The sequence below is a fragment of the Diuraphis noxia genome, unplaced genomic scaffold (genome assembly GCF_037042655.1).
Source record: "Diuraphis noxia isolate RWA-SAM2 unplaced genomic scaffold, SU_Dnox_SAM2 contig0002, whole genome shotgun sequence".
NCBI classification, from domain to species: domain Eukaryota; kingdom Metazoa; phylum Arthropoda; class Insecta; order Hemiptera; family Aphididae; genus Diuraphis; species Diuraphis noxia.
In genome coordinates, this window is record NW_028301712.1 from 13,614,375 (window position 1) to 13,642,269 (window position 27,895).

The 27,895-nt window shown below is 27.8% G+C and overlaps 3 protein-coding genes, 1 non-coding gene and 1 pseudogene across 6 annotated transcripts; 3 read left to right on the forward strand and 2 right to left on the reverse strand.

Moving 5' to 3' along the window:
* Positions 1 to 2,365: 2,365 nt before the first annotated feature.
* On the forward strand, positions 2,366 to 2,835 carry LOC149058125 (uncharacterized; annotated as a pseudogene).
* A 3,273-nt stretch (positions 2,836 to 6,108) lies between these two features.
* Positions 6,109 to 16,650, forward strand: LOC107170829 (KIF-binding protein). Its single transcript, XM_089218730.1, has 7 exons — positions 6,109 to 6,261; positions 7,414 to 8,282; positions 9,263 to 9,384; positions 9,506 to 9,743; positions 13,274 to 13,528; positions 13,613 to 13,763; positions 14,543 to 16,650. Exons 2-7 carry the CDS (start codon positions 7,474 to 7,476, stop codon positions 14,687 to 14,689), a joined length of 1,722 nt encoding a protein of 573 aa, XP_089074856.1. The 5' UTR covers positions 6,109 to 6,261; positions 7,414 to 7,473; the 3' UTR covers positions 14,690 to 16,650.
* Positions 16,651 to 18,487: 1,837 nt separating this feature from the next.
* Positions 18,488 to 19,623, reverse strand: bisc (TM2 domain-containing protein 1 biscotti). Its single transcript, XM_015521030.2, has 4 exons — positions 19,472 to 19,623; positions 19,138 to 19,398; positions 18,976 to 19,057; positions 18,488 to 18,904 (listed from the first exon to the last, which is right to left on the reverse strand). The coding sequence occupies exons 2-4, from the start codon at positions 19,349 to 19,351 to the stop codon at positions 18,607 to 18,609; spliced, it is 594 nt and encodes a 197-aa protein (XP_015376516.2). The 5' UTR covers positions 19,352 to 19,398; positions 19,472 to 19,623; the 3' UTR covers positions 18,488 to 18,606.
* Positions 19,624 to 19,753: 130 nt separating this feature from the next.
* On the forward strand, positions 19,754 to 22,029 carry LOC107170830 (uncharacterized). Of its 3 annotated transcripts, none has more exons than XM_015521029.2 (5): positions 19,754 to 19,848; positions 20,030 to 20,251; positions 20,314 to 20,401; positions 20,477 to 20,707; positions 20,789 to 22,029. In XM_015521029.2, the coding sequence occupies exons 2-5, from the start codon at positions 20,040 to 20,042 to the stop codon at positions 20,912 to 20,914; spliced, it is 657 nt and encodes a 218-aa protein (XP_015376515.1). In that variant the 5' UTR covers positions 19,754 to 19,848; positions 20,030 to 20,039; the 3' UTR covers positions 20,915 to 22,029. The 3 variants fall into 3 exon arrangements, with proteins under 3 accessions (XP_015376515.1, XP_015376513.1, XP_015376514.1); XM_015521027.2 differs by having other exon boundaries at positions 19,802 to 19,959; XM_015521028.2 differs by lacking the exon at positions 19,754 to 19,848 and having other exon boundaries at positions 19,905 to 20,251.
* Positions 22,030 to 27,288: 5,259 nt separating this feature from the next.
* On the reverse strand, positions 27,289 to 27,445 carry LOC149058126 (U1 spliceosomal RNA). The gene has a single exon (XR_016190641.1). It is a non-coding gene; the product is annotated as a U1 spliceosomal RNA (small nuclear RNA).
* Positions 27,446 to 27,895: the final 450 nt, after the last annotated feature.

Below are 27,895 nucleotides of genomic sequence, written 5' to 3' on the forward strand. Positions count from 1 at the left end.
TGATAATATAAAAATCGTGTTGAAAAAAAAATAATAAACTTATCAAACGATCTGACAACCAGTGCAATGCCGGAATACTCCAACTATTACTCCATAGCTAGAATGTGATGAATGAAATGATCGATATAATGTCGGAATACTCCAACTATTATACCATTGATCGCTTCACAGACCACTTGATAAGTTTAAAATGAAATTTATGATTTATATGAATCTTTGAAAATTATATTCCATCTATAATATTAAAAATAAAACTAACCTGTATTAACTTCTTCATTTTCAAATTTGTCTAGAGTTGTCATACAAATATCATCATCTGATAGAGAAATGCCAGTTGATGTATTCGAACCGCTGGCTGGTGTACTGGGAACGAAAATTTGAGGTGCAATCTGTATACTATCCTGAGGTATAATAACTGCAGGTGGCGCGTACTGTTTAACGCTCTGTCTAGCAATCGGTGTGGCAATCGGTTGAGCGGGCTGACGATTTACCGGAACTTTGACGATACCTTATGAAAAATAAATATTATATTAGATATAAATTATTATTAAAGAAAAATAAGTAAACTCACCATGAATATTTTTCATGTTTTATTCCTGTTGGCTGTTGTCAGTTGTCAGTTATCACCTTATTATTGAATTGTTTGATTGTCTAATGTGTATTCATATTTCGAATTGAAGTTTTTAATGTATAGTTTATGCGTATGTTAATTTATATACGTTATAAAATATAAATTCTAATTTTGCTTTTCAATTACTTAATAAATTTTAATATATTATTATATAGGTACATGGTACATTATTTATTAATTAATAATAAATAAACTATGAATACTGATGACAAAAAACTGAATAAACGAAAATATGAGTTAGGCGCTTTGAAACGGAGTAAAAAAAAAATAAAGAGGCATTACTATACAATGTGCAAATGACTAAAATCAATTTTTTTTGTTCATATAATAAATACAATTACTTTTATCATTTTCAGTCACACAAGTGGGTTGATAACGAAGTTTTTTCAAATTAAAATATATTAAAAATTATTTGAGTAACTCATTACTCAATTATTCAGGATCATTTAGAAGGTTTTATACTCATGAGTGTAGAAAAAGATATTTTAACTTCTATTAGTACAGATAGTGTAATTGATAAGGTTTCATTAAAAAGTGAGTCTTTAAAAATTTTTTTAATGAATTAACTTAAAAAATGTAGATATAAAATATATTATAATATTATCTCATACCTAATTTAAAACAATAAAAAATAAACAAATCTGTACTAAGAGTTCCTATACTACTTATTATATATAGTTTTGTATTGTATTGTTATATAAAAATAAAATGTAGCTCGTGTCTTATTTTTTGGGGGCCCTTATTTAAATTACTTCCCGGTTAAAAAATATAAGCCTATCCACCACTGCTGCATCCCCTTACTGCTTAAAACAGTCAAAACATAATATTATAAATTGTAGAAATCTGCAGTCATATTAAGTCAATAAGTCAATGAATTAACGCTCAGTTAAATATTTTGTAATAATAAAAGATAATCACGAGCTGGTAATCCATCCAAATTATAAATAAGAATACAAAATATATTATGTTATTCATGGTATGATATAATGATTTGCGTAACATATAATATAAATATTATTGTATATACCATATATACGTACCTAGGGTCCCGATTAAAATGCACTTAAAACTATACAAATATGCTCTAAAAAATAGCCAAAAATGTCTTTAAAAGTTTTAAAAATGCCGTTCATATATACAATATATATATTACATTATATTTATATATATTATTTATTATTTTATTTAAAAAAAAAAATGGAAAAATTGGCTTAATGCTGCTATGATATTGACACACATAGGCAATATGTTTTAGGGCAATATTATTCATTCTAAACTTAGATACTAAAATATATATTAATAAATACGCTAAATTTGTATGGTATATTAAACAAATATACGTTAAAAATGTATACCTAGTATTGGTAGCTACACGACTAAATAAATAGGCATGATTACAAAAAAAAACTGTTTTCGTCCGATTTTCGCATATCCCCATTATTCTATATGGAAAACCATATTGTTCGTAGTTCAGTATAATAAATTTGTTCTCGTAATATTAATATATTATCTACAATTAATTCAAGGTTTTTAAATTTAAGTGAGGGCCGCATCAAACTCTACAATGGGCCACGGGTTGGACACCCCTGGTTTAATGTATTACAAATAAAAGTGTAGCTACAATTAAGGATAACGAGGTAACTAGGCCAGTTTCTGCCTCAGTCGGTGGATAATCGTCGAACTGCATTTATACAATGTTTCCGTGTATGTGCGTTTTCACTTCTCTCCTTAATAATGGCTTTTGAGATTTTAAAGACTGAGAGAGGAAAATATATGCTTTCGTTCAATGGTTATATTTTCGTAAAAGAGTAAGAAGTTGCTGAAGTAGGTAATGTAAAGTCAATATGGAAATGTAACCAATATTTAAAAATCAAGTGTCGAGGACGCGTTCATTTAAGTAACGGTAAAATATTAAAAATACCGACCATAACCACGTTCCGAATTCAACAGACGCTATTGTTAAAAAACACTAAATATACTAAAAAACATAGCTATTAATACTATTGTAGCAAGTTCTCATTCTGTAGTAGCTACAGCATTATCTCAAATCTCTAATGATTGTGCGGCTCAGTTACCTAATATTCATATTTCATAGACTCAAGCGTACAATATAACGTGTACGTAAAAATCAACTTCAATTACCAAGCGATCCAACTGATTTTAATTTTATCATACCTGACGAAATTAAAAAAACCACAGAATAGATGGTAATTTTTTTTTACAATATGATAGTGGTAATAATAGCAACAGAATTTTAATTTTTTCAACAACAAATTTATTAAAACATGACACAATGTGACAATTGGTTTTGTGATGGCACATTTTCAAGTGCTCCATCTTTATTTTATCAAGTTTATACTATTCATGCAGTACAATATTCAAATTTTTTACCATCACCTTACATCTTATTACCCGATAAAAAAAAGAAAACTTATAGACGTATGTTCCAAGCATTAAAAACTATTACTATTGGATTAAGTCCTAAAACCATAATGGTTTACTTCGAAAAAGTTGCGATGAATACAATAAATTACGAATTTCCAGAAACAGAAGTAAAAGGATGCTATTTTCATTTTTCACAGTGTATATGTCGACAAATTCAGGATGCGGGTCTTCAAACGAGATATAGCCATATAGGGACGATACTACAAGTATGAAAGTTACCAAGTTTAGGCGTTTAGCTTACGTACCAGAAAATAAAGTAATTAATGCTTATAAGTTATAATGCACTGTTGGACACTGCATATTTCACTGAACATGACGAATTATTATCACCTATACTCAATATTATGAATATAATATATTTTGAAGAGACTTGGACAGACGACAAAAAAGAAGGGCACCTAAATTTAACATTTAAATTTGGAATTGTTATTCATTGGTTTCAGAAGATTTACCTAGAACTAACAATGCTATAGAAGGATGGCATAATTGTTTTACTTCATTTTTAAATCAATGTCATCCAAGTATTTGGAAATTCATAAATGCGTTGAAGAAAGAAGAAAATATAAATAAAGTAAAACTTGAACAATATATAGCTGGTGAATGTCCACCAGTAAAATAAAAAATACTTAGACAAAGCACAGCGTTTGAAAAATATATGCATTGATTTTAAAAATAGAACGACTGATGAATATTTACAAGGAATAACACACAATTTTCAATTGCAAATATAATATTATAAATGTATAGAATTTTTCTGATTAATTATTTTAACTTCAGTACCTATTAACAATGACCAACTTTTATTTTTAAAAAAGACAAAAATATTTTAACCATACCTACATCAAAAATAAATGTGTAGACAGTCCTAAGCCTGTGTTAAAATGGGGAGGAAAATGTTGAATAAATATATAATATGTGCGGTGAATTAACGCACGGTGAATTATTGACGTACATCCTTTCAGACTATAGGTTGACTGATAAATCATACGCTCTTAATTTTATTATAATAAGGTATTCCCTACTTCCCTAGGAGTACCTAGCTCCACATGGACACGTATTATTATACGACATAGTATATATAATATTACATTTTAATAATACACTATAATAATATATTATATTATTATTAATAACTCTGTTGGTCGGCACGGTGTGTAGGCAATTTCGGTACATCATTGTATAGGTATTATTGTTCAGTATTTACTATTTTCTAATATTTCGTAAATTGTGGGCAGTGTTGAGACTTATCTTGATAATTATTTTGTTATATTTTATCTTATCTAGATAAATAGTTGCATTTTATCTAAATAATTATCTAAGATAAAAAATTCATTCATCTAGATAAATTCATCTCTATACAAAAAAATATAATACACATTTTGATTGTCAATTTATTTTTATGATAACTAGCCAATACTTTAAATTTGAATTGTCGAGTCATCTCACTAAAAAAAAAAAATATGTTCATAATAATGTTATTTATTATACAGGTATTATATTTTATTATTGATATTTTCGTTAGGGGCACGGTGATCAAATATACCTACATTACATTGTTACGAGTCGTGTAAAATATGTAGTTTTTTCTTTATATTTATACTTAATTTAAAAAATGTTTTTTTTCAGTTATAGGTACCTTAGTTATTTATTAATAATAATGTCTACTGCTAACATTAATTTACTCATATAACCGGTGTTTATATAATATTGAAGTACTAAGTATAGTATCAAAGGTGTACTCTTAAAATGTTTTGGATTTTAATGTGTTAAAAAAATGTATCTTTTTTTTATCTAGATAATAATGTATTTATCTTTCATCTTAATCTAGATAAATATGAATTGTGTTATCTTTTATCTTTATCTAGATACATTTTTGTCCTGTTATCTTTAAAAGTACTAAAAGATAAAAAAAGTACTTATCTAATCCCAACACTGATTGTGGGTGCCCACTATCCATGTAGATGGTTAATAAAAAGATTCATGTAACTGTAGAGAATTAAATCTCCTATATTACTTCAGTTGGATAAAAGGTTATTAATAAATATTTTAACTATAAGGATTCTATAGTTTAAAATATTTACTGAATATGACTATCACAATAATCAAGAAATAAAATTTAGAAAAGCTTCAGGAAATCACCTTTGAGTTCATTCACGTGTAGACTGTAGTTATATCTAATATATATTATATTGCTATACATCCTATACATACATAAACTATATTAGACTTTTAAATTAGGTTAAAATCAATTATGTAGCAAAGCTAATCAAGTTAGAATAAAAAGTAGTTCATACAATATTAAAGTGTATAAAATGGGGTTGTTTGGTGGTTATCGTATTATGAAATTACTGAAAAATAAAACAATATTATAAAGTGATGTAATATTTATTCATTCATTATTGTATGCGTTTTGTTTTATTAGTATCTGACAACTATACATCGGATTGTCAGAAGTAATCGCTGTATAATATAGTTTAGTGATGGATCAAACCCTGATTTTTTAAATCGAACTGAACTTAAAATTTTTTTTCAAACCCGAACCGAACCTAGAATCAGTTCAAGTCGAACTCGAACTCAACATAATATTTATTATTCGTTTTCAAAATATATATAAAAAATATTATCAGTAATTAATAATTATATAGTAATTTATTCTAAATAATCATTATATCAATTTTTATATTATTTTAAGAATAACTTTTGAATTGTACAAATATTTGATCTTTGAATTATCTTGGCTATTAAGTCCGAAATCTAGTTCAACAAATATTTTCAAGTTTGATTTTCAAACAGTAAAATATGCTTGATAGTTTGGTACGAATTTTTTCCACGCCAAGTTCGAATTTCGAACCGAACCAAACATCAAGGGTTCAAGATTTGAACAGTTCGACCAATTACTAATATACTTATGTACTTAATACATAATATATTATGTATTGACTCTGTTGTTATGATCTTAACTCTTAAGAGACGACCAGAAAAACAGGTTGGCAACTCTCTCTGCGACGTCATATTGATACATATCCCACCTGATGTTTAAACGGGACGACTGAGTATTGATTTTTGAGCTACACACAGACGCCTATATAATATTATTATACTGCACTTTCCGCGATCGCGAATGACTTTTATTTCGAGTTCCTTTTAATGAGATATCGTTTATTTTCCAATCTCCAACAAGGCCGGTAAGTGATGTATTATTGTTGTGTATTTCTATTCGTTATAACAACCGTGTCCGCATCATGTACATGAAAAATAATATTATATTATAGTAATTTAATGTTTAGAAATATTTGGGTTGCTATATACATCACATTTTTTTGAAATATATGTATATGTATAGAGAAAGTTTATGGTAACATTTACTCGATAACTATAGTGTGACCAATAATTTCTTAAGGGTGATACATAATATAAGTATAATTTTATTTTATATTTATTTGTACTATTCTTAAATATTATTTGTACAATGTATATTTATGCCTGATAGTTGATAAGTCCCAAATAAAATGCATAATTTTATATGATTACTTAAATACAGCCTAATGGGTGGAGCGGAGGAAGTGAAATCCAAGGATACAACTTTTACTAGTTGCATCATTGAATTTGATTTTATCGCGGGTGATAAATAACATATATGTTTTTATTTTGTTCTTATTAATTTTATTATTCCTATACATAATTTTATCCATATATTTATACTTGATAGTTGAGAGCGAATTAAATTTATCGCTTATTATGATTACTCGAATGCGATCTAATTGATGGGTGGAGGGATCCAGGGACTCCATGTCTACTAGTTGCGTCATTCTACTCGATTTCGATATTGGTGTTGCCGGTATTGGATGCTATTCGGATTGTATCGGAACATTCGGAGCATTAATGGCAAACAAATTATTTATTTATTTATAAATCAGGCAATTATTATGAATGTAGTAGGTACGCTACAATAAAATTACATAAATGTACCACCATACTCTAGAGTGTGTTGAGAGCAAATAAAACAACTTCATAGTTTTATAATTAAATATAATTTCACTTTTTTACGACGTTTATTTAAAGGAAAATAAATAAAATCAAATTTATATTTCATACTCCGGTTGATGTCGGTTTACTGGAAAAGTTAAATATTTGTATATCCGTAATAGTGCGATGATTTACACTATATAGGATTAAAAATTAAAATACTAGACGAACATTGGAATATTATTGTAAATATATTTCAAATTTGAAAACCGATTTGAAATCTTTTTTATGTATTTTATATATTTGCATTCTACCTTTTATGTGTGTCGATGGTTGATTTAATATTTTTAATTTTTTTTTTTTTTTTTTAGAATATAAAATAATTGTTTTCAAATTTCATCGGATACAAGGTACTTATTTACTGTGAAAAAATGGCTCACGAAGATCAGTTTCGTTACCATAGTAATACGTCTGATCACGCTGAAGTATTTGGCCTTTCGAGTTTAAATCTCCAACCGTACGAATCTAACGCAAATGCTAAAGAAAGCATGGAAGAGTTGTATCACACGCTTGTGTTGAAGGTAAATTCACTAAACGGTGGACCTGAGGAAAAAAAATTAAACTCAAGTCTTGCGGCTGTATGCTATCAATTAGGACGAATATATCACGACATTGGAGATGATTCAACAATGGCCGAGTCTATGTTTATAAAGGCCATAAACACTGTCAAAGATCATGAATCGGAAGCTGACAACATACTAAGTGTCATCAACTCTCTGAATATGCTGGCTTACGTCGAGGAAAAGGATAACGAAAATCACGAAAAAGCTTTGAAATACTTACTTGAGGCAGAAACTGTGTACCTAAAGTACAACCAGGAGAGGAAGGGGCCGGCCACAATCGCTTCTAAGCTACTTCCGAATTATTGTCCGAGAAGACGCATGATCACGAGCAAGAATCCTCTGATAAGTGCACGACTGTTTTCGCTATTCTATATCATTGAGGTGTATAAACACCTAGGCTTGATCACCAATGCACTTATCTCCACACATCTTACACTCAAGCTTCAACTGGAAAACAGTCTGTTCTTGCAAAGCCCCCTAGATTGGGCCCTGGCTTCTGCCCTAATTGCGAATTTACTTGTCGAACAGAACGCCTACCAACAGGCCAGACACCATTTGGCGGCGGCATCTACATTCATGGAAAAGATTATACCTATCAAATTCACCAATCTTTACAAGTACGTATTCTTATTACCATTGGCTATGTAAATACTAAATAGGTTCTCAATACTGATTTTATAGACTTATTCACAAAATTCAATTAACTTCAAAAAATATTAATATTGAATGTTTAAGAATTTCAATATTTACCATTGGCAATAGTATAATATTCAATATACATAGGTGCCTGTTAAATTAAACTGTAATTTATTTGAATACCTATGTAATTTATTTTTGCATATCATTATGCCCATAATTTTATTAATAACTTCTGATTTTAAAATTTAGGAAAATTAAATTAATTTATACAATAGGTAGGTATACGCAATTTAAAGAAATAATTGAATTAAATCAAAAGAATATTCGTACAGTTATCATTTGCATGTGTGCATTAAATGTTTAAATGTACATTGTTAAATAATAAAATAGTTATATTAATTCTTTGGAAAATATAGTTGAGTGACTTAAAAGGCTAAAAACTTGTGATGGTGGTGGTCGGGAATGCTATATTTTAAATAGTTATAGTCTGTATGTACTGAAATCAACTATATAATATATTATTATAGATGTATAACTACTATACATACACCCTATAACTGTGTTAAAATGAGTGTATTTAAAGATAACTAATGGTGTGGGGAAATGGCATACGTGCGTTGTCACTAAGATTATGTAAAATTAATTATCAACTATAGGCATAGGTGAAAATCGCAGGGGGTCTAAGCAGGCTTAGCCCCCAAAAGTCATAATTAGCCCATCAATTTAATAGTATATCCCACAAACTACTAAAAACTAATTTTATGAATATTCAGGGTATAAGTCCCTCCACTAAATTGAACCAATTTTTGACTATATATATATACATAGTACATAGATACCAATAATATAGTACAGAAACTTTTATTTGTGTAATGAAATTGAATACAATAAAAATACATACAGTTGAGGAGCTTGGTTGGATAATTTATTGTAATAGTTATAAAAAAAAATGTTTCAGTTCAGAAACTTACAGACAATATTCAGCAGACATTTCGCGTTGTTGGGCCAGATACGGATTGAGATTACTGAAGAAGTCCAAGACCAGGTTGTTGAAGCATAAATCGCATAGACCATCGCCTAGTATGTATAAACCTGCAGGCTTAAGAGGATAATATTTCATGATAGGAATAATACATTAATATTATATACTTTTATCATATACCATGTAGTAATATATGTTACGTGTTGACTGATTTCACAGTGATCTTTAATAATTTATTATTCAAGAATTTCAACATGTGGAACGAAGAACGTGTGACACAGTACTATGTGAATAATTACGAAGACGCGCTAACGTTGGCTAACAGCATATTGTCAAATCTTGCCGCTACAAAAAAGTATTATTCGTTTGAAAAGACAGCCAATTACTACTCGGATCTGTGTATGGACACATGTACTGTGTACAAACTATTGACTTACTTTCAAGAAAACCCAGACAAGTATAATACCTATAATAATGTATCAATATTACGCGTCTTGTACGCAGTGTTGGGTATTGGCGTAACGCAAATTGAAAATATTTTTCAACTACGTATTATTTAAATTAAAGCAATCGTGACGAACCTACTTTTTAAAATTGATTTATATTAAGTAACGTGAGTTTTTGGCGTCACTGCTATAAGTTATAAATGTGTAATGTACTATAGGTAATAAGAATGAGAATGGAGTTGTATAATATTCGAGAAAAATCAAAAATCAATTATTTTTTTTTTTCTATTCTGAAAGTATTGGATAACAATTAACAATATTAATTATTATTTAACATTTAAGATCCAGGAATTAATGTTGTTGGTGAAAAATAAAATAATAATTCAAAAAAAATTTTATTTATGACTTATATTAAAGAGATCAATGGCGGACAGTTATTATTTTAGTTAAAACATACCAATATTTTGCCTGTATCATACTATTCATACTGATTGACCTAGTCATGCGATAGGTAATATAATTTTTTAAATCGATTTGAATTCGTTATTATGTCTTCTTATGAGATAGGTTAGTCCTTATTTCCTAATTTCATCTCTCCCCCAATTACTAAAAATTTAATTTGAATATTTTTTAATTTTCAAACATTGATTATTCGGGATTTAAATTAAAAATCTTAAAATGTGCACTTATCCGACCTCAAATAGACATTTTAACCAATTTAGATAAGTTTTCTGAAGTATTATAGGTCGATCGATAGGATGGTTAAAAAGTAGACAAAAATGATGATAAATTGTCGACCATTAATGTGTGCAACACTATGGTGGTGATGACTTGTACTTGCACGTACACATATTAAATTGAGATATTGAGTATCATAAGCATTTAGAACAGAATTATAAATTAGAATAAAATATGCGTTATTTTATTTTATTCGGACTGCACATTCGAGTTTTCGACACATTTATTTGACCTACTCAACAGCGTAATAAGCGTATGAACTGAAATCATATTATATTACCCACACAATATATTATATTGTAGGTGTACAATAATATGATATATATTCTTAATCATTTGGTATTTTATGTTTATTGTTTAACGACTTAAATTAATGTCGTATGCGAAAGCACATATATTTTTTTCTGCATACATTCACGTTTGTGTACGAATTCGTGTTTGAAGACTGAAGCGGAAACAGTGTGAAGTCCATATTATCCAAAATAAATAATCGGGAATAAAAAATAGAAAAAATAAAAAGAATAACGGCCGGTTCAAGTTAGCACTTCCGACTGGGCTCATAAAATAGACGAGCCAAAAAAAAAAAAATCCGATGGTACCTGCTGCTAGTTAACCTCCTTTTTCCCGCTCTATCTGCTTCAATATATATACATATCATGCACCAGATGAACGGGAAAAAAATACAAATATACCTATTTATACACCTAAATATATAATTAAAATGTGTATTTTTGTGTGCGTGAAAAAACTAAAATAATAAAAACGCTATTTATGATATTTCACAAAATATAAAATAATATAGTAATTTGTTTGACTTTAATTATGACAGTATTTATATTATATCCGGGCTCCCAGTCATAGCTCATTAAAGTTTCTACCTCCACTCAAAAAAGGTTGCCACTCGCAACGATTTTTGCTTTGTACATAAATGCACATGAAAAAATATGGAGACAAATGCCTATAGCTGGTATAGACATAATCGAACAAATTATTTTTCGTTTACAAAATTGCAACGACAATTTAAGTTAAAACTTTAAAAATTATAAATATCCAGTTTAAAACATACAATTGCAGTATAAATTTTCCAAATACAACAGTAATAATTAACAAAGTGATTTTGGCGAAATATAGATTCAAAAACTTGACAGTTTATGTGTTACTGGTACCTATAGCTTATATAATTAATTTCGTTATAACTTTTAATATTCTAAACTACGAGCTCGTGTGGTCTTACTGTTAACTTTAGTATATCTATACTATAATTCAGAGTATTTAACTTAGGCGTTATGGTTACATCTCTAAAATATCTAATCTCAAAAATAACATTTTGTAGGTACATTGTATTATATAATTTATTTGAAAAGAGGTGTTTTATTTTAATCATTTTATTTTACAATTGTATTCTTTTATTATTATTTCAGTGCCTATTATATATACTTTAAATTTGTTGGTACTTTAACGATAATGATTATTATAATTAACAAGTTATAATTTTAATTGTAAACTTAGTTATTAGTTAGGCAGTAAAGTATCATTAATTATTTAGTCAAGGTCAGCAATTTTTCATATTTTTAAACAATGGTTAATAAACGATTGTATTATATGAAGTATAAACAATTGTTTATTTACTTGAAAACAGAAAATAGTTTTATTAGGTATATATTCTTTAATTATTTAAATTCATCAATTATAATTTCATTATTATCATAATAGTAGTTATATTGTAACTAAACAGTAACTGGTGCAAATTCGTTTAAAGTGTAAAACTTCTTTTTTTTTAACGGCTTGAAAATAATTTTAACATCTATATATATACACATATTTATAATATATATGTGTTACACGGTAAAATTACGAATGGCGGTAAAACCTAGGATTTAGGTACCTACCGGTAAATCCTAGGTTTCACGGATTGCTGTTGGTAAACAAAATAGTTTAGTCAAACCCCGAATGATTTTTGTAGTTCGGACTTTTACAAACGAGATTTGATAAATGTTAGAATAAACAATCAGTGTTAGTAAAAGTCCGAAATTGTTTACCAATTGTGTGATATTTTTTATGCCGAATGTCAACTGAAAGTCCGAATTACAAAAATCATTTAGGGTTTGACTAAACTATTTTGTATATCTTAGGTTTTACCGATAGCAGTCGACGAAACCTATAGGATTTACCGCTATCTATACGTTTACGCTAACATAATATATAATATAACACTGTCTATGTATATAATAATTACAAATTAGCACATATATGTAGATGCCATTTGAAAAAATTGCCTATTTCGAATTACTTAAAAACTGTCCACCCTTCATCACCGATTCCCTTAAGTAAACTACAGTCCTAACACTCTTAACCAATAGTCTAAAATAATAATAAATAATATTATACAATCTATCTCAACGTTATACGGTTATGGGTGCCTACCTCACCAAACACCAAATATGGCGTATAATATACGTTTTATACATTTTGTTTTTTATAAAAATGTATATAAATAGATAAGTGTTTTTGTTACTTATTAGTCGTTATGGACTGATTTAAAATTTCTAAATTGAATAAAAAATGTATCGTTATTTGTAACGCCTTACTTATCTACTTATGTAGTTACACGTCATTAAAATAATGTTGGATAACGCAAATTTAATTTAAATAATAATATTTTATATATATATTTTATATTAGGTAACGTAATTGTATTAGCTTATTACTTTTCAAAAGTGTTTTACCCAACACTTCGGTGAATATAATATATTATATACAATGTATATGATTCATAAAATCACGTCCGTGTATAAACATTTAGGATGGGAAAACTTTTCAAAAAAGGAATCGTGGACTTAGAATTGACGGCCAATAGACTCAACGAGGAGAATTGCATGAATATTTGTAGACGCATTTGGTACGAATTAGGAACAGTGTATAGCGATATGATGGATATTAAGTACGAACGACACGTCAATAATAAACTGGTGCTCGTGGAAATCGCGATTAAGAAGATCAATCGCTATTCGTCGTCGGCTATTAAATATTATACGAAATTTGTCGAATCGTTTTATGTGTATGTGAACATTTCGATTTTGTTATTATTTGATATTAACATTTTATACTTTAATAAAAAAAAAAAAATGTTCATTGATTTTAGGGAAAGAAAGTTGCCAGAACTATTGAGTGAACAATATGTGAAACCAGTGTTGTTGGCTTATTTGCACATGGCTAGATGCAATAATAAAAAGATTGTCAATCAAAAGAACGTTAAATTGGAGATTTTGTTCCAATGTAAACAATATTACCAGGTATGGAGTTTTTATTATTTATACCATTTAATTTTTTTTTTAGAAGTTTTAGATATTATAATCTTTACCAACACAATCATTCCTAATAATTCCCATGAAATTTTGCTGTTTCGAATTTTCAGTTGTTTTGCCTATACAGCCGTTGTGTGTATTATTTGGCATAATACTACATTACTACTTGTAAATTGCTTTGAAAATATTGTTTTTAATATGTTTTGGTTAAAACTGTCTAGACCAAACCCCATAAAAAATGAGCCCAGTTACCAATGGTAAGATGGATCTGGAATGACAGCTGCATTAGTGATTTTACAAGCATCTGCATCTGACTCAAAGTTATTTTTCTGAGTTATTTTTCAATATTTTTTATGTTCCCTATTCTGATTGAAACCTAAAATAGGTACCTAACTATATAAGACTGTTTGAACACAAATACCTGTATGTACAATAATAATCATTTAAAAATTGTACTGGCATTTTTTAAAGCTTAAAAATATATAATATTGACATACCTCAATGGCTGTATAGTGTTATTATTGAAACTATATAAAATAATAATTAATAAATACTATTAAAAAACATAAACTGTATAATCTATAATACCGCATTATAGATATTATACTATATTTGGTAGCTTAAATCATTTGTTATAAATGGCTAGGTACCTAGAATTTAAAGAAGCTTTTTTTATAGGCACCCATCTTTTGTTTTTAATTCTCAATACCTATTGTTCACCCTAATGATGATGTAATTGATAATCAGTTATCTGTGTCTCATTATAGACTGTTGTGGATTACTGCCAGAAAGATCCTAGAGTAGAAACTATGATGCCGGTAGAGATAACAACTTGTAAAGAGCTTTTGCTGTCAATTCCGTCAAGGGTAGATCAACTGCTCAAGACCAAAGGCCCAGTAAAATATTACGTATAAAATTGTAAGTCAAATTATGAATCAAGTGGCTATAATAGTAAGATCTTTAATTTATATAACATATAAATGCCATTTCCCTACTCTCAGACAGTCAATATTATTGTGTATTTTTTTTATTTTATATATTTGAATATTTAAGTTTTAATTTGATGTAAATCTAAATACCTAAGTATTTATAATCTTGCAAAGATTGAGAAATTATTTAACCTTTTAAGGAACAATAAAATAATAATAATAATAGAAATAATAATAAAAATAATAACTCAACACATTATAATAATATTACTCATGAATCATGATCAATGTTCACCCTTAAAAAAAAGATTTTATTGTTTGCTATTTTTCTGTTTAAGCAATCCATGGTGTAGCTTTAAAATCTGAGCTTAGGATTGAATATTTCAGGGGCTTCCTTTTATACGAATAACCACATACCGGTGGTTGCTGTGAGATTTAAGAGTTTTTAATAATACATTTTGATATTTCAGCAATAGGTGGGTAGGTACTTAAAAATCTTATATGAAAATCTATTAAAAAATCTTCATACAAATCCTTGTAATATGTCTATTACAATGATCTTGATTTTTATTTTCTGTTACTATCATCATGTTACTAATTTTATTGCTTCATCTTACCTTGTATGTTTATCAACTTAATTGTATAAGGGGCTTAACCTGTATATTTTTTAATAAATAAATAAATATACCAACATTTAGTTTTAATTTAAGAGATGAAGATTAATAAGTTAAACCGGTAAACTTTAATTACTATTATTCAGCTATTTTCTAAAGAATAATTTATTTGTATTTTAATAGACTGTTAAGATGATACATATATCACAATACAAATCAATAGGTACATAGACAGTGGCATACCCAGGGGGGGCTTAGAGGGCTTCAGCCCCTCCCATTGGCCATGTTTTGGAATACATTTTATATTATAAAAGACAAAGTACAAACCATGATATTTCTAAAAAACGGTATTGAATACAACGTATTATCTTTAGTAACAATGACCTAGTATAAGCAAAGCATAAATGTTATGTTTATTATGGTACCGAATACCGATATAGATTTAGCCTCCCCCCCCCCCATTCGAAAATCTTGGGTACGCCACTGTACATAGATAAGTATCTACCTAAATTGCTGTACCCTCCATGATCTAATCGCTCAATAGTTATGCCATGTTCACACAGCTCCTACTTACTGTTTTGTATTAATTATTGCGTACAATTTGTATGTGTGTTAATTGTGTATTGAATCAAATATATTATTTATATTATATCCATTAATTATGCTGTTGAAAAAACTTGGAACATTTATATACGCTATTAGGCTAAAATGTTATGAATTTAATTGTACTACATAAGTATTAATTTTAACATTTTATTTATTTGTACCTATGAACCTATGGATAATTCATGTATATATATATATATATATATATGTATACATTTTTGTGATTTTAGATGGTAAATTTATTTGCATTGTGCCATAATCAGGGGCGAACACAGGGGGGTTTGAGGGGTTTAAACCGAGACTTATTGATCTGTTTCATGAAGTAAATCGATACATTTTAATAATTAATTAATCTAAATAATGAATTATGTATGTATAAGTACTTAAATAAATATTATAAGAGTAATACAGTATGAAATGTATATTTATGAATATTTTAAATTTGTTCAACCTCCTCCCAATTTTTTTCATGTGTTCGCCTTTGGCCAAAATGTGTTAGTTGTTATAATACCTACTAAATTATTAATCATAATAATTACTTGAGTTTTAAAACTTCAATTTGATATTATCTAAGCATTTGTCATCATTTTATAAGTGTTATTTATGATTCAACGAACTTTTTTTTATAGCTTTAATGTGTTATAAAAATCTATCATACCTACTATCATTAAAGAAAATACAATGTATTAATTAAATAAATAAATGGGCGCATTTTAATTAATAGAATTATTTTTTGTCTATTTAAGTACCTATTGATAAAATCCCTTATATTATTAATTTACCTAATATACTACAGTATCAGCATTAGAATTGTTCTATACGACTGTACTAAAGCCTAAAATATAATATGGAAACCTTATAATCCATCATAGGTACTTTATTACTTACCTATCATTAATATTGATTAAATTTACCTACTTAATAGTTAATTTGATAAATTATATTACCTTTTAACTTATAAAGTACTTATTGGATAGTATAACTATTACCTATGTCTTTTTTAAATTGTATTAAATGTAAAACAATTTCTTCAGTTGCTGTACAGTAAATTATTATTATATTGAAGCCGATATCTCAAATTCCATTGGAATTCCCTTAAAATAATTACTATTACATTAAAACTCAATATTTCGAACTTTTTTCTGTTCCCCTTGAGTTTCGACATACCAAGAATTTAGTATTTATTATTATTTATAGTTTATAGTAACTAATAAATTAATAAAATAGCTTGAAACATCATTTGAGGGCAAAATTGTTCACTCATTTGCATAGTGTTTTCAAAGTTTTAACACGTTGATTGCCATGCAACCACCAGTATGTAAACTATCTACGTAATATAGGTATAAAACTATGTTTCAGATGTTGTAGATCGCATCTTGTTATTATCTAAACAATCTAAACGCAACAATTACATTTTTCAAATAGAATATTCTCTAATGCATTGATGTAAAAATCACAGACTAAGATATAGTCTGAGGTAAAAATGAATAATTTTTGATAATGGTAAACTAGAGAATATTTTGCATTCAATGATATGTTAGTTGCCTAAAACAGATGAAAAATTTATCAAATGATTAGATAATTTATTCAAAATGCAAGACATAAAAAATAGAGTATGGCTCTGTAGGAAAAATCTATCTGACAGTAGGGTACTTTATAGATGTAGAAAATTTTATTTTTTTAATGTATATACTTCAGTTGTCATATTATTTAATGAATGCACAAAATGGGCTTGAGTTAATTTTAGTCCACTGTCGGAGATCAAGTGTTCAAAAATATATTTTATTTTTCATTATAAAATTGAACTGCCTTTTATAAAATATGCATTTAAAGTAAAAAACAAATGTTTATTGTAACATTAACATAATATAAGAAGTTGCTTTTAAAAATTCTGATTTAATATAATCCTGGTAATTGTTAATTTTTAATTGAATACATTTTAGGTAAGGTTAGGCTTCATCAAATCAATTATTTTTAATATTTGTGGAAACCTACTCAATTTTTTACTTTTAAAAATATTTTGTTGTAGGTATTGTATTGAACTTCTATATACATATATATTGTATATAAACTTGAAACAAGAAATCATTGAATGTATAACAATTGGACCTATAAAACTATATTTAATATATAGGTTATCAGAGGTATTCGAACTGTGCGTCACAGCTCCCAGGGGCACTGCGAGAATTTGCAAAGGAAGCTGTGTCAAAGCACCGAAAACTAACATCATACCTACATCTTGTATAATTATTATAAATATTATTTGCAATCATTATGGAAATGAAAACAACACACCTTATGATTCGACTATTTGAAATTTTCTTTCTAGTATGAAATTCACTGTTATTATCACCCATATAACATATTTCCCATATTGTATCCGTGTGTTGTTTCAATATTTTCATAATAATTTGGTAGCAGTAAAAATATTGTGAATACCCAAAAGAGCCGCGTGCTAAAAAAGTTTGGATACCTCTGATATACCTAGGTAATATATTATTATAATGTACATTTAAAAGTATGATTTTTTTTATGGTAGTGGGTAACTACTGGAATAATTAAATTTGGTATCAAATGTGATTTATATTATAAAAAATTGATACATCTCATAAAATTATAACATTAATGGTGATAATAGTAAGTACACTTAATCTAGATACTTATAATAATTTTTATAACACTTTATAGTTCATTATGATCAACGAACCAATCATCTTGTGGTTGTCTGTAAGTTTCATTGTCCATCAGTATAAAGTTAATGCCGGGACCATAATAAGGAATGATATAATGTGATCCATCAGCGGGACGAACAATTTGAGTTGCTATAAGTACTATGTCGACCAATTGGCCAATGAACATAAATCCAAGAGTGCATAGTTTCAGTAGACCAATAGCCGGGTAACCTAGGTAGAAACGATCTACGCCAAACATGCCCAAAAAAATGGACAATAATAGTGTTGTATCATAATGGTAACCATTACTAGAATACAAATAATAGTAAGGTAATTTAGATTAGACGATTAGTTGAGACACAAAGCAATTTTAACTTACGTCCATTTACATGGAAATTCTTTCCAAAATGTTGAGTTTTTGGTTTCCAAACACACAATACCATCACTTGCTTTACACCGAACTATTAAAAATTAACAATAATTGTATAATTAATTTTAAAACAATGATAAGCAATAACGAATGGATTGAGTTATTCAAAACCTTGAGCAACATTGTCTTTGGTACATCCACGTAACTGTTGTGTCTCTGGGTCGATGAATTCATACCCATCATCAGGGCACATGAACTGACCCATTCGTAGATGTTTACATTCTGTTTCATAAATGGTCGTTTTACCAGGCCCTGTAGATGGCTGAGCTGAATGTACACAGAATGTCAGTAGGACTGCGATCAGTAGCGGCCAAGCCAAAATCATGGCATTGTTGATCGCGTTACCGCTTATGGAGAAAATAATATTCTCAACTGTCAATAAATTAAAGTACTCAATTAGTATAATTTCTACATTTAAATTATTTTATTTTTCATATATATTCACAATTTTTTAGTATTGATTCCTCATCATTGAGGTCGATCGTTAATCATTATTCTGCGATATTGCGAAATTAAAAATTATTATAAAAGTAAAAAAAATAAAAACGTAACTTGATGTTATGTTTTTAAATGTTCGATGTTTGTTTTTAACTTTGATTAATGATTTTACGATTTGTCCTGATAAAATTATACAGTGTTACCAATGTCGTTACAATAAATATGCTATTGTAGCCTTTTTATGAAATGTAATTTTCTATATACAATTAATATTCTCATTTCTTATAAATTTCATAGTTTCATCTTTCATAATTCATAGTTACCTAGTACCTACTATTTTTTAATTGAACAAGGTAAAAAATACAAAAAAAGAAATTGACATTTGTAAGTATAAGTGTTATTGTGGAGGTTCTACCAAATCGTTTCAATTTTCTTTATGCTAAAAAATCAATAACTTCACAAGCATACATTTCTGCACAGCTGAGTACTGAAAAAGTGTGTGAATCTATCCATCCGTACTCTGTATTATTCACATAAATATAAATATTTTTCACCGTTTGATTAGGAACTTAGCAATGTTGAGAAAATATTTTAATGGATCACTGTCGAATGATGTGCACGAATCAGTCAGAGACGTCTGGATGAGAGCATTGATAGACCGTTACAGTTCACCTGACCGTCGTTGTCACGGTCTGGATGATTTAAATGACTGTTTGCAACAATTTGAAACAGCCAGACCTTTAGTAAAAAATCCAAATGCAGTTATTTTAGCTATAATTTTTCGATAGTAAGTTGAAACACTTAAGTCTTGAATAAAATATATATAACACATTTATAAACTCATTTTAGTTTTGAATATGACCCTAAGTTAGCTGACTGTAGTGAAGACAATATAAACCATTTCAAAAGGTTCTCCGAAGAATCAAAACTTAATATGGTAAAAATTTACCATATTATTTAATGTATATGTTTTTTTTTGTTTTAAAACATTGTTTCTTTTTTTTCTTTCCAGGATACAGTTTTGTGTGACAATGTTATTTCATTATTAAAAGTTGGTGCAACTAATAGTACAGAAGAGCATAAAACTGAAGGATGTTATGGATGTGAGGATAAACATTACTTTTTGGATGTAGACATGGCCATTCTAGGTATGGGACCGGCTGATTATGAAAAATACACAAACCATGTTCGAGAAGAATATGCTTTCCTTGATGAAGAAACATATAAAGAATTACGTATAAAGGTAAATAATTATAGTCACATTCTAACATTGTCATGTTGATGATATAATTTTATTTTATTTGTAAATATTTTATGTTGACAGGTTCTTGAAAGTTTTCTACAAATTCCTAACATATATGCTACAAAGTTCTATAGAGATAAATATGAATCAGTGGCTAGGAATAATATCCAAAGAGAAATTAATTCTTTAAAATCTGTATCCATGTAAATAATAGATGTGTTAAACACAAGTTTCTATAGTGTAATTATAGACATATATAAAACAATATTATGTTGTTATGAGTATATGAGTATACCGTATACCAGATTAGCAAAAAAATACAATTTAATTGAAGCTCATCAACCATGTTTTGGGTAGGAAAAATTGTAAACTATTTATGCAATTTACCGAATAACCGAAGAAGCTTATATGGCCATTTCCATGTTCAATTGACAATTACCAACCAATAAAATATCAATAAGTGCAACAAAATTAATTTGATGACACCGGCTGCTTATCTAGTGTAGCATAAAATCCTGTGTTCTTAAAAAAATTGTTTTTATTTTAACACATAATATATTTTACTTTTAAAATTGAATGTGTCAGTCAGGGTGTATGTTTAAATTTATTGTTTTCCCAATATAGAATTTTATTTATAAAATTTTAATTTCAAATATTTATATTATAATATATATATATATATATATTATAATATATATATGTATATTAATAATATATTAATGAAACAGTAATTAGTGGTATATATGTTATTATACTAAAAATATAATTTTTTTGATTAAGATTTTATTGTATTAAAAGTGCATTATAAATTTCTAGTATTTAGTAAATTTTGGTTACTAGTAAATATTTTAATTAAACTTTTAATTGTATCTATTTATTTTGGTGCTTATCTACATTGCTACATTTTCAGTATTTATAACTAATGAAATTCTGTCTTAAAATTCTATTGTCCTGAATCGCTATTTAGTTTTTGAATTCTAGGTACTAAATAATTAATACTTATTATTGTTACCATTCTTATTATATTGTACAGTTAGCAAGTTAAAAAAATAATATATAACTATGTATCCAACCATGGTAGATATAGTGTGTATACAATTTTTAAATTAAGTACTTACTACTTTGTCCAACTATTTTAATGTTTATCTAACTTATATTATTTTAAGAAATAAATTATATAGTATTATTTTATGGTTTGATAAAAGCATTTATCCTAAATATATTGTGTATTTCAAGAAGATTTTTAATCTTATAAAATTGATTTATTATAATTACTAATTATTTTGAAGTTGATATATAAATGTTACAAATTATTTTTATCATTTGTTTGGTTCTTTTAAAGTTTTTAATCTATAATATATTTGGTTAAAATAATTTTTATAAAAATACTGTCTGATATATCTTATTATTATTGAATTAATATTACAACACAAATATAAGTATAGAGTGTGAGTAAATGTAAGTGTAAATTATAATATAATAATATAATATGTTAAAAAATATTAAACCATTTTATTTTAATTTAAGACGTTTGTTGTCCCCGTATTACAAACGTACAAGGTAAATTGTGCATTATTAATAATACATTTTATTCTATAATTTCTAGAATTAGAGTGAATTTACCTTTCATAAAATTTAAAGGCTAGAATATTATCTAGGGCATCTCAGAAGATTTTAATGATATTATCTTAAGTAAGATATGACCGTTTGTTAACTGATTTTTTTTGCACATTTCATCTTTATGGCTGAATAGTATGATCTAAGGAATAAGCTATTCACTACATCGAATATCCTCCCAGCAAATTATCTTATTTGCCTATTTTTGTTTAAGTACGTCTACGTTCACAATTTGTTTTTATCACAGAGGTTTTATATGTCTATGGGTTTCAATTTTCGTGTAATAATCTGTGATACTTTCTCATTACTGTCTACATCAATATATTATAAATTATACATTTTTTATTCGGTTCTGGATTTACCTAACCTAACCTAACCTCCCCATGAATGAATAAATAGAAGACTACAATTTTGAATTATCAGAAATTATATTAACTGATGATAATATTTAACATGTAAAGTTAAATTTTAATCATAAGACTACGGTGTTATGCTTATATCTTTTACCAACTAAGAGTTTATCAACAAACATTATTTTTGTCGGTTTTTCAATGATATATTTTTATAATTTTTACATGTTAAAAAAATTTGGACCCTTTTGAAAAATTAGTAAAAAAGGTAAAAAAAAAGTTACGCCCACAATGCAGTCGTTGCTCTCATCACACGATTAATTGAAATCAAGGAGTTTAATAGCGGCAAATATACCTTGATCCAGGCAGAAAAACCGATTCAAGTTATCCAATTATTTGTATTAATCAGGTTCGTATTAATGAGGCTTTTCTGTACAACATTATATAATTTTCATATTGAAATATATATTATATATATATATTTTTTTAATGTTCGAGTACGAGGTATTTCAAAAATAGAATAGCATTAATCATTCTTAAGTAAATGTTTATAATGATTTAATATTTTTAGATTCTGAACGAAGCGATAAATTTATTGATTTTACAATGATGTGTGTTTTATTTATTTATTTTTTTATTTTAGTGTCTGTGTAAAGCATAACTAGTCGAAATAATGCTTCAATTTCAAACTTTGGGGGTGGTTTCCAATGTAAAAGTGAATATCCTTGGTGCATTATAGAGGTCAATAGTAAACATTTTCCAACAGTTTTCCAAAAAAAAACAAGAAAAACAAAAAAAAAGTGACAGAAAAACGTGAATTTTTACACAAAACCAGTTTTCGACCAAATCGATTTTTTTATATGATTGTAATTCAAAAACTAATCACTGTAAATACTTGAATATTTCACCAAATGTTTACGTTAGTGTTATCTATATATAGTTTAATTTTCAAACATTTTTCTCTTTTTTTGAGATATCTGTAGACCGCTGAAATTTTCGATTTTTACGAGAATTTTTTTTTTTGAAGTAGGTATCGGTAAAAAAATTTTAGATGACCAAAAAAACTTGAAAATTTAATACAAGGTTCCTTATGAGTTGTTCTTATTGTAGCTAAAAAAAGTTAAAAATCATTAGTCACAATTTTTTTTTATAAGCGTTTATAGTTCAAATGTTTACGAAATCTGTCGAAAACGCGAAAATTTGTAAGTTTTGTAAGTAATTTTGAAGTTGAAAAATCATAAAATTTTTTTTGTTTATAACTAAGGATCAAAAATACAACACTAAGTTTTCCAGAAGTTTTCCATCAAGCAGCTATAGAGAATACTCGAAGCATCATTATAAGAAAAATTTTAAGTGCGTTTGAATTTTAAATTTTTACGAAATATTGTAACGATAACGATTTATCCTCAAACGATTTTAAAAATTTGTTATTATTCAAAAAGCATAAGTCGTAGATACATGAAAATTTTACCAGTTATTTAGATTGGCGTTTTCTTTACATGATATAATTTTCAAAATATTTTGACTTTTTTTGAGATATTTATAGACAACTGAAATTTTCAATTTTTCTGAAATTTTTTTTGAAGTGTCAATCAAATGATTTTGGCCCTATCTAAATACTTGAAAATTTAATACAAAGTTTCTCATAAGTTATTCTTATAGTGATTAAAAAATTATAAGCATACATATGCACAATTTTTTTTTATTAGCATTTGAAGTTCAAATATTGACAATAATTCGTCAAAGTGAATATTTGCAAATTATTTTGTAGCTCAAAATTCATAAAACTGTTTGTATTTATATCTAAGGTTAAAAAATTCAACACTAAGTTTTAAATATGTTTTGCTTCAAATAGCTATAGAGAAAATTTGAAGCGTCATTATAGGAAAAATGTTTTGAGCGTTTGAGTTTTAAATTTTTATGAAATCAGGTGGGTATATGTATATCTATGATAATATAAGGTATTATGAATTATGATAACTACATGCAATGTTTTTGGAAAAATTGATTAACCATGCCTTATTCAAAATGTGTCTTAATTGAAAAATAATATATTTGTTTCAAAATAGAATATATGACAATATTTAAATATAATTTATTCTAGACTGACAAATCATCTCCGTTCAGAATCGTTTTTCGTATACAATGATACCTATCATTGCATTCAAATCTAACCTACCCTAGTCAGAGGTCCACCCCACCACCTAATGTACAGCAGAGCGACATCCACTTACCCGCTTTTTACATATTTACATATATTGTATATATATATATATATATATATATATATTTAATTTATACCTTTTTGAATCTATACATTTTGATTAGATTTAGAAAGAAAATAATCCAGAAAAAGAAGCGCTCCATTATTACTAAGAAGTAAATCATAGGAAATTAGCTTAATAGACAACAGTTGAAGTTGCGTACTGCTGTTGTGTGACTACGTCATAATAAATGAACGTTTGTGTGAGTGTCTAGCACACCATCAATATTACCCGCATATATTATACTCGTATTAATCTACGACGGTGCGATATTCCGAGACACAAATGGAAACAACTAGCAGTTCACACGCGCATGCACAAGTCATTAGATTTGATGAAATAAAATATTTTGTTCCGACGAGGAAACGAATTTTTATCAATCTAGATCTAAAAGCCTGACAAATACGTTCACTCAGAATGATCGGATTACAATTCTGTAAAAATATTTGTACTTTTTTTAGAGTATACTCTCAATATATTGTGGAAGTAGATTTTAGAATAACTGACAACTGTTTAACCTTCTTAAAAAGACACTAAAATAAATCTAAAAATTACAAAAAAATTAACAAACTAAACTAAGATTTAAGAAAAAAATCGATCAACTCAAATCATTTGAAAAATTAAAATTCCATTATTTTAAGTATGCGTAATCTTGTCAGGATTTTAGTTCCAAAACGTGAAATAAATACACTGCTTCCAACCGCCTTTAGAGGATGTGATACCCGCATGTGTTGTCTGTTTTTACATCATAAAATAATGTTACCTTTAAATTTTATTAGGGGTCAATCCACTCTAAATTTTAAACTAACAGAGCTACACGTGTTCTGCTGAACTTAAAATTTGCCATGTTATACGCACTTGTAAAACGGAGAAAATATGCGGGTAATGGGTATTACGTCTGGTAAACGAAAACTGACACGACCTTTATAAATGCGTAAAACTGGTACGATCCAAAATAAATAATAATCAAGGTTGCCCAACATTTAATGAAGAAAAAGATAATAAAATATGAACGATTATTTTTAATTTTATTTTAGTGATGATCGATGAGAAATCACTAGTGACTGCGAGTGAAACTAACCACTATCACATATTATATAAATTAAAGATTATATAATCTGTGCTACTTAACGACCCAAAGTTCAAAAAAAAAAATTATTTGTGTTTCTCGTTCATTTTAATAGCTAACATTATATTTTTGTTTCTAACATATTATTCAAATTTAACTAGTTGACAATGGTGATTTATCAAAACTATCTAAAGAATTTAAATACCTACTTTAAGACCACTGAAAATTAAATTTTGAGGAGTACTATAGTATTCCGCTTGATGCCTGTGGTTTGGAACAATTGCCCATGTGCAAAGGCCGTCCAACAAGGTTTATTATTATTTTGAAAAGTATAGAATCTATACTATAGACAATTAGTGGGGTGACATATTACATAATATGCAATGATGCGTGTGTTTTACTTTTAGTTTAATACTATTTCCAAACTATCCATACTCTTTTTCAAATGAGAACGCATCGCGTAGCGCATCATTATCAGAGGTGGAACCACACGCCCCTCCCACAAAATTAGTAACTGTTTTCTGATTAGTCGCCATCGGCCGGCTACTATCGACTCCGCCCTGAATTGAATAATTAATTATTATCTATCACCAACGGCCGCTGAAACTGTCGTGAGTGGGAGGACGTGGACGCGTTTCGACCGGTTTTCATCCACCGCTCGGTGCATTTTTATTTGAATAAGAGTATACCTATTACCTACTGCAGCTCATCGAGTTACTCTACAAATAATTTATAGTAAGTTATAGTTTTTTTTAAATATTCATCCGTTTTAAAAATGTACATAAATTATGTACATTTTTAATCATTTTTGTAACATAAATTATTATAAAAGTTGAAAAAAGATCTTGAAACCAAATATGTTTACATTTATTAACTAATTATTATTTTTATAATTCATAAAATTGTGATAATTTTTTTAAAAATAATTTAATACCAATTTTACAAACTCAAGTCTCTATTATTTTTCCCTTCTTTATATTTTTTAGTTGCATTAAAAATATATTTTTACGAATTAAAGTTCGTTTTCTTTGTTTTTCTTATTATTTGGAATGTATGAGTGTATGACGTGTTAATAGTGCCCCAATTACTGGATACCTTTTTGAAAAGAGTTGAATTGTAGCCCAATTTCCAGGTGCCCACTGTCTATTTTATGATAAATTAAAATTCTCACGGTAAATACCAATAGTCTATAATAAGTTTTTAAATTTAGTTTATTAGTTCTCGTGTCTACATGGTAGCAAATACAATGTTATAAATAACACAATATTTAATAATCAAAATGAGGGACACGCGTACGCAGTCCCAGCTATCAAAAATTATACGTTCGAAGTATCCATGTTGGGGATATTCGCAGAGCTCAGCCAACTCTCTGAGCTGGCCTTGCCCTGGAGGAACCGCCTAAGTGATCACGGTTGACCTCTACGCTTATCATACGTATTAATATGACCAACGTTTCATTGATCACTTATACACTGAAACAGATTCCTCAAAATGGTAAGCACTTGTAGAATACCGGTGACCATAACAGTTATCTGATGGTGATGGTAATCAGCAAATGGTTCACCGCTGTTTCAGAAAGTTTTGGTATGCTATGAAAATATTTGTGTAGTATTACATTCACAATTAAATTCATTGAAGGCTTGGTAAGCACCACTAGAAAACGTCACTTAAATATAGCGCTCCCTATGAGTGAAATATTGCAGAACGCCGTGGTATGAAGTCATTCAGTAGATAAAATAGTTGCTCATCGGCTTATACTACTACGCAGCGTTGGACCACGGTGTACGAGAATTCTTATCTAATATACGAAAAAGTGAGTCACTACTAACGCTTCCAATGGTTATTAATTGGAATTACAATATTAAAATATTCCCATTTCTCGCCATAA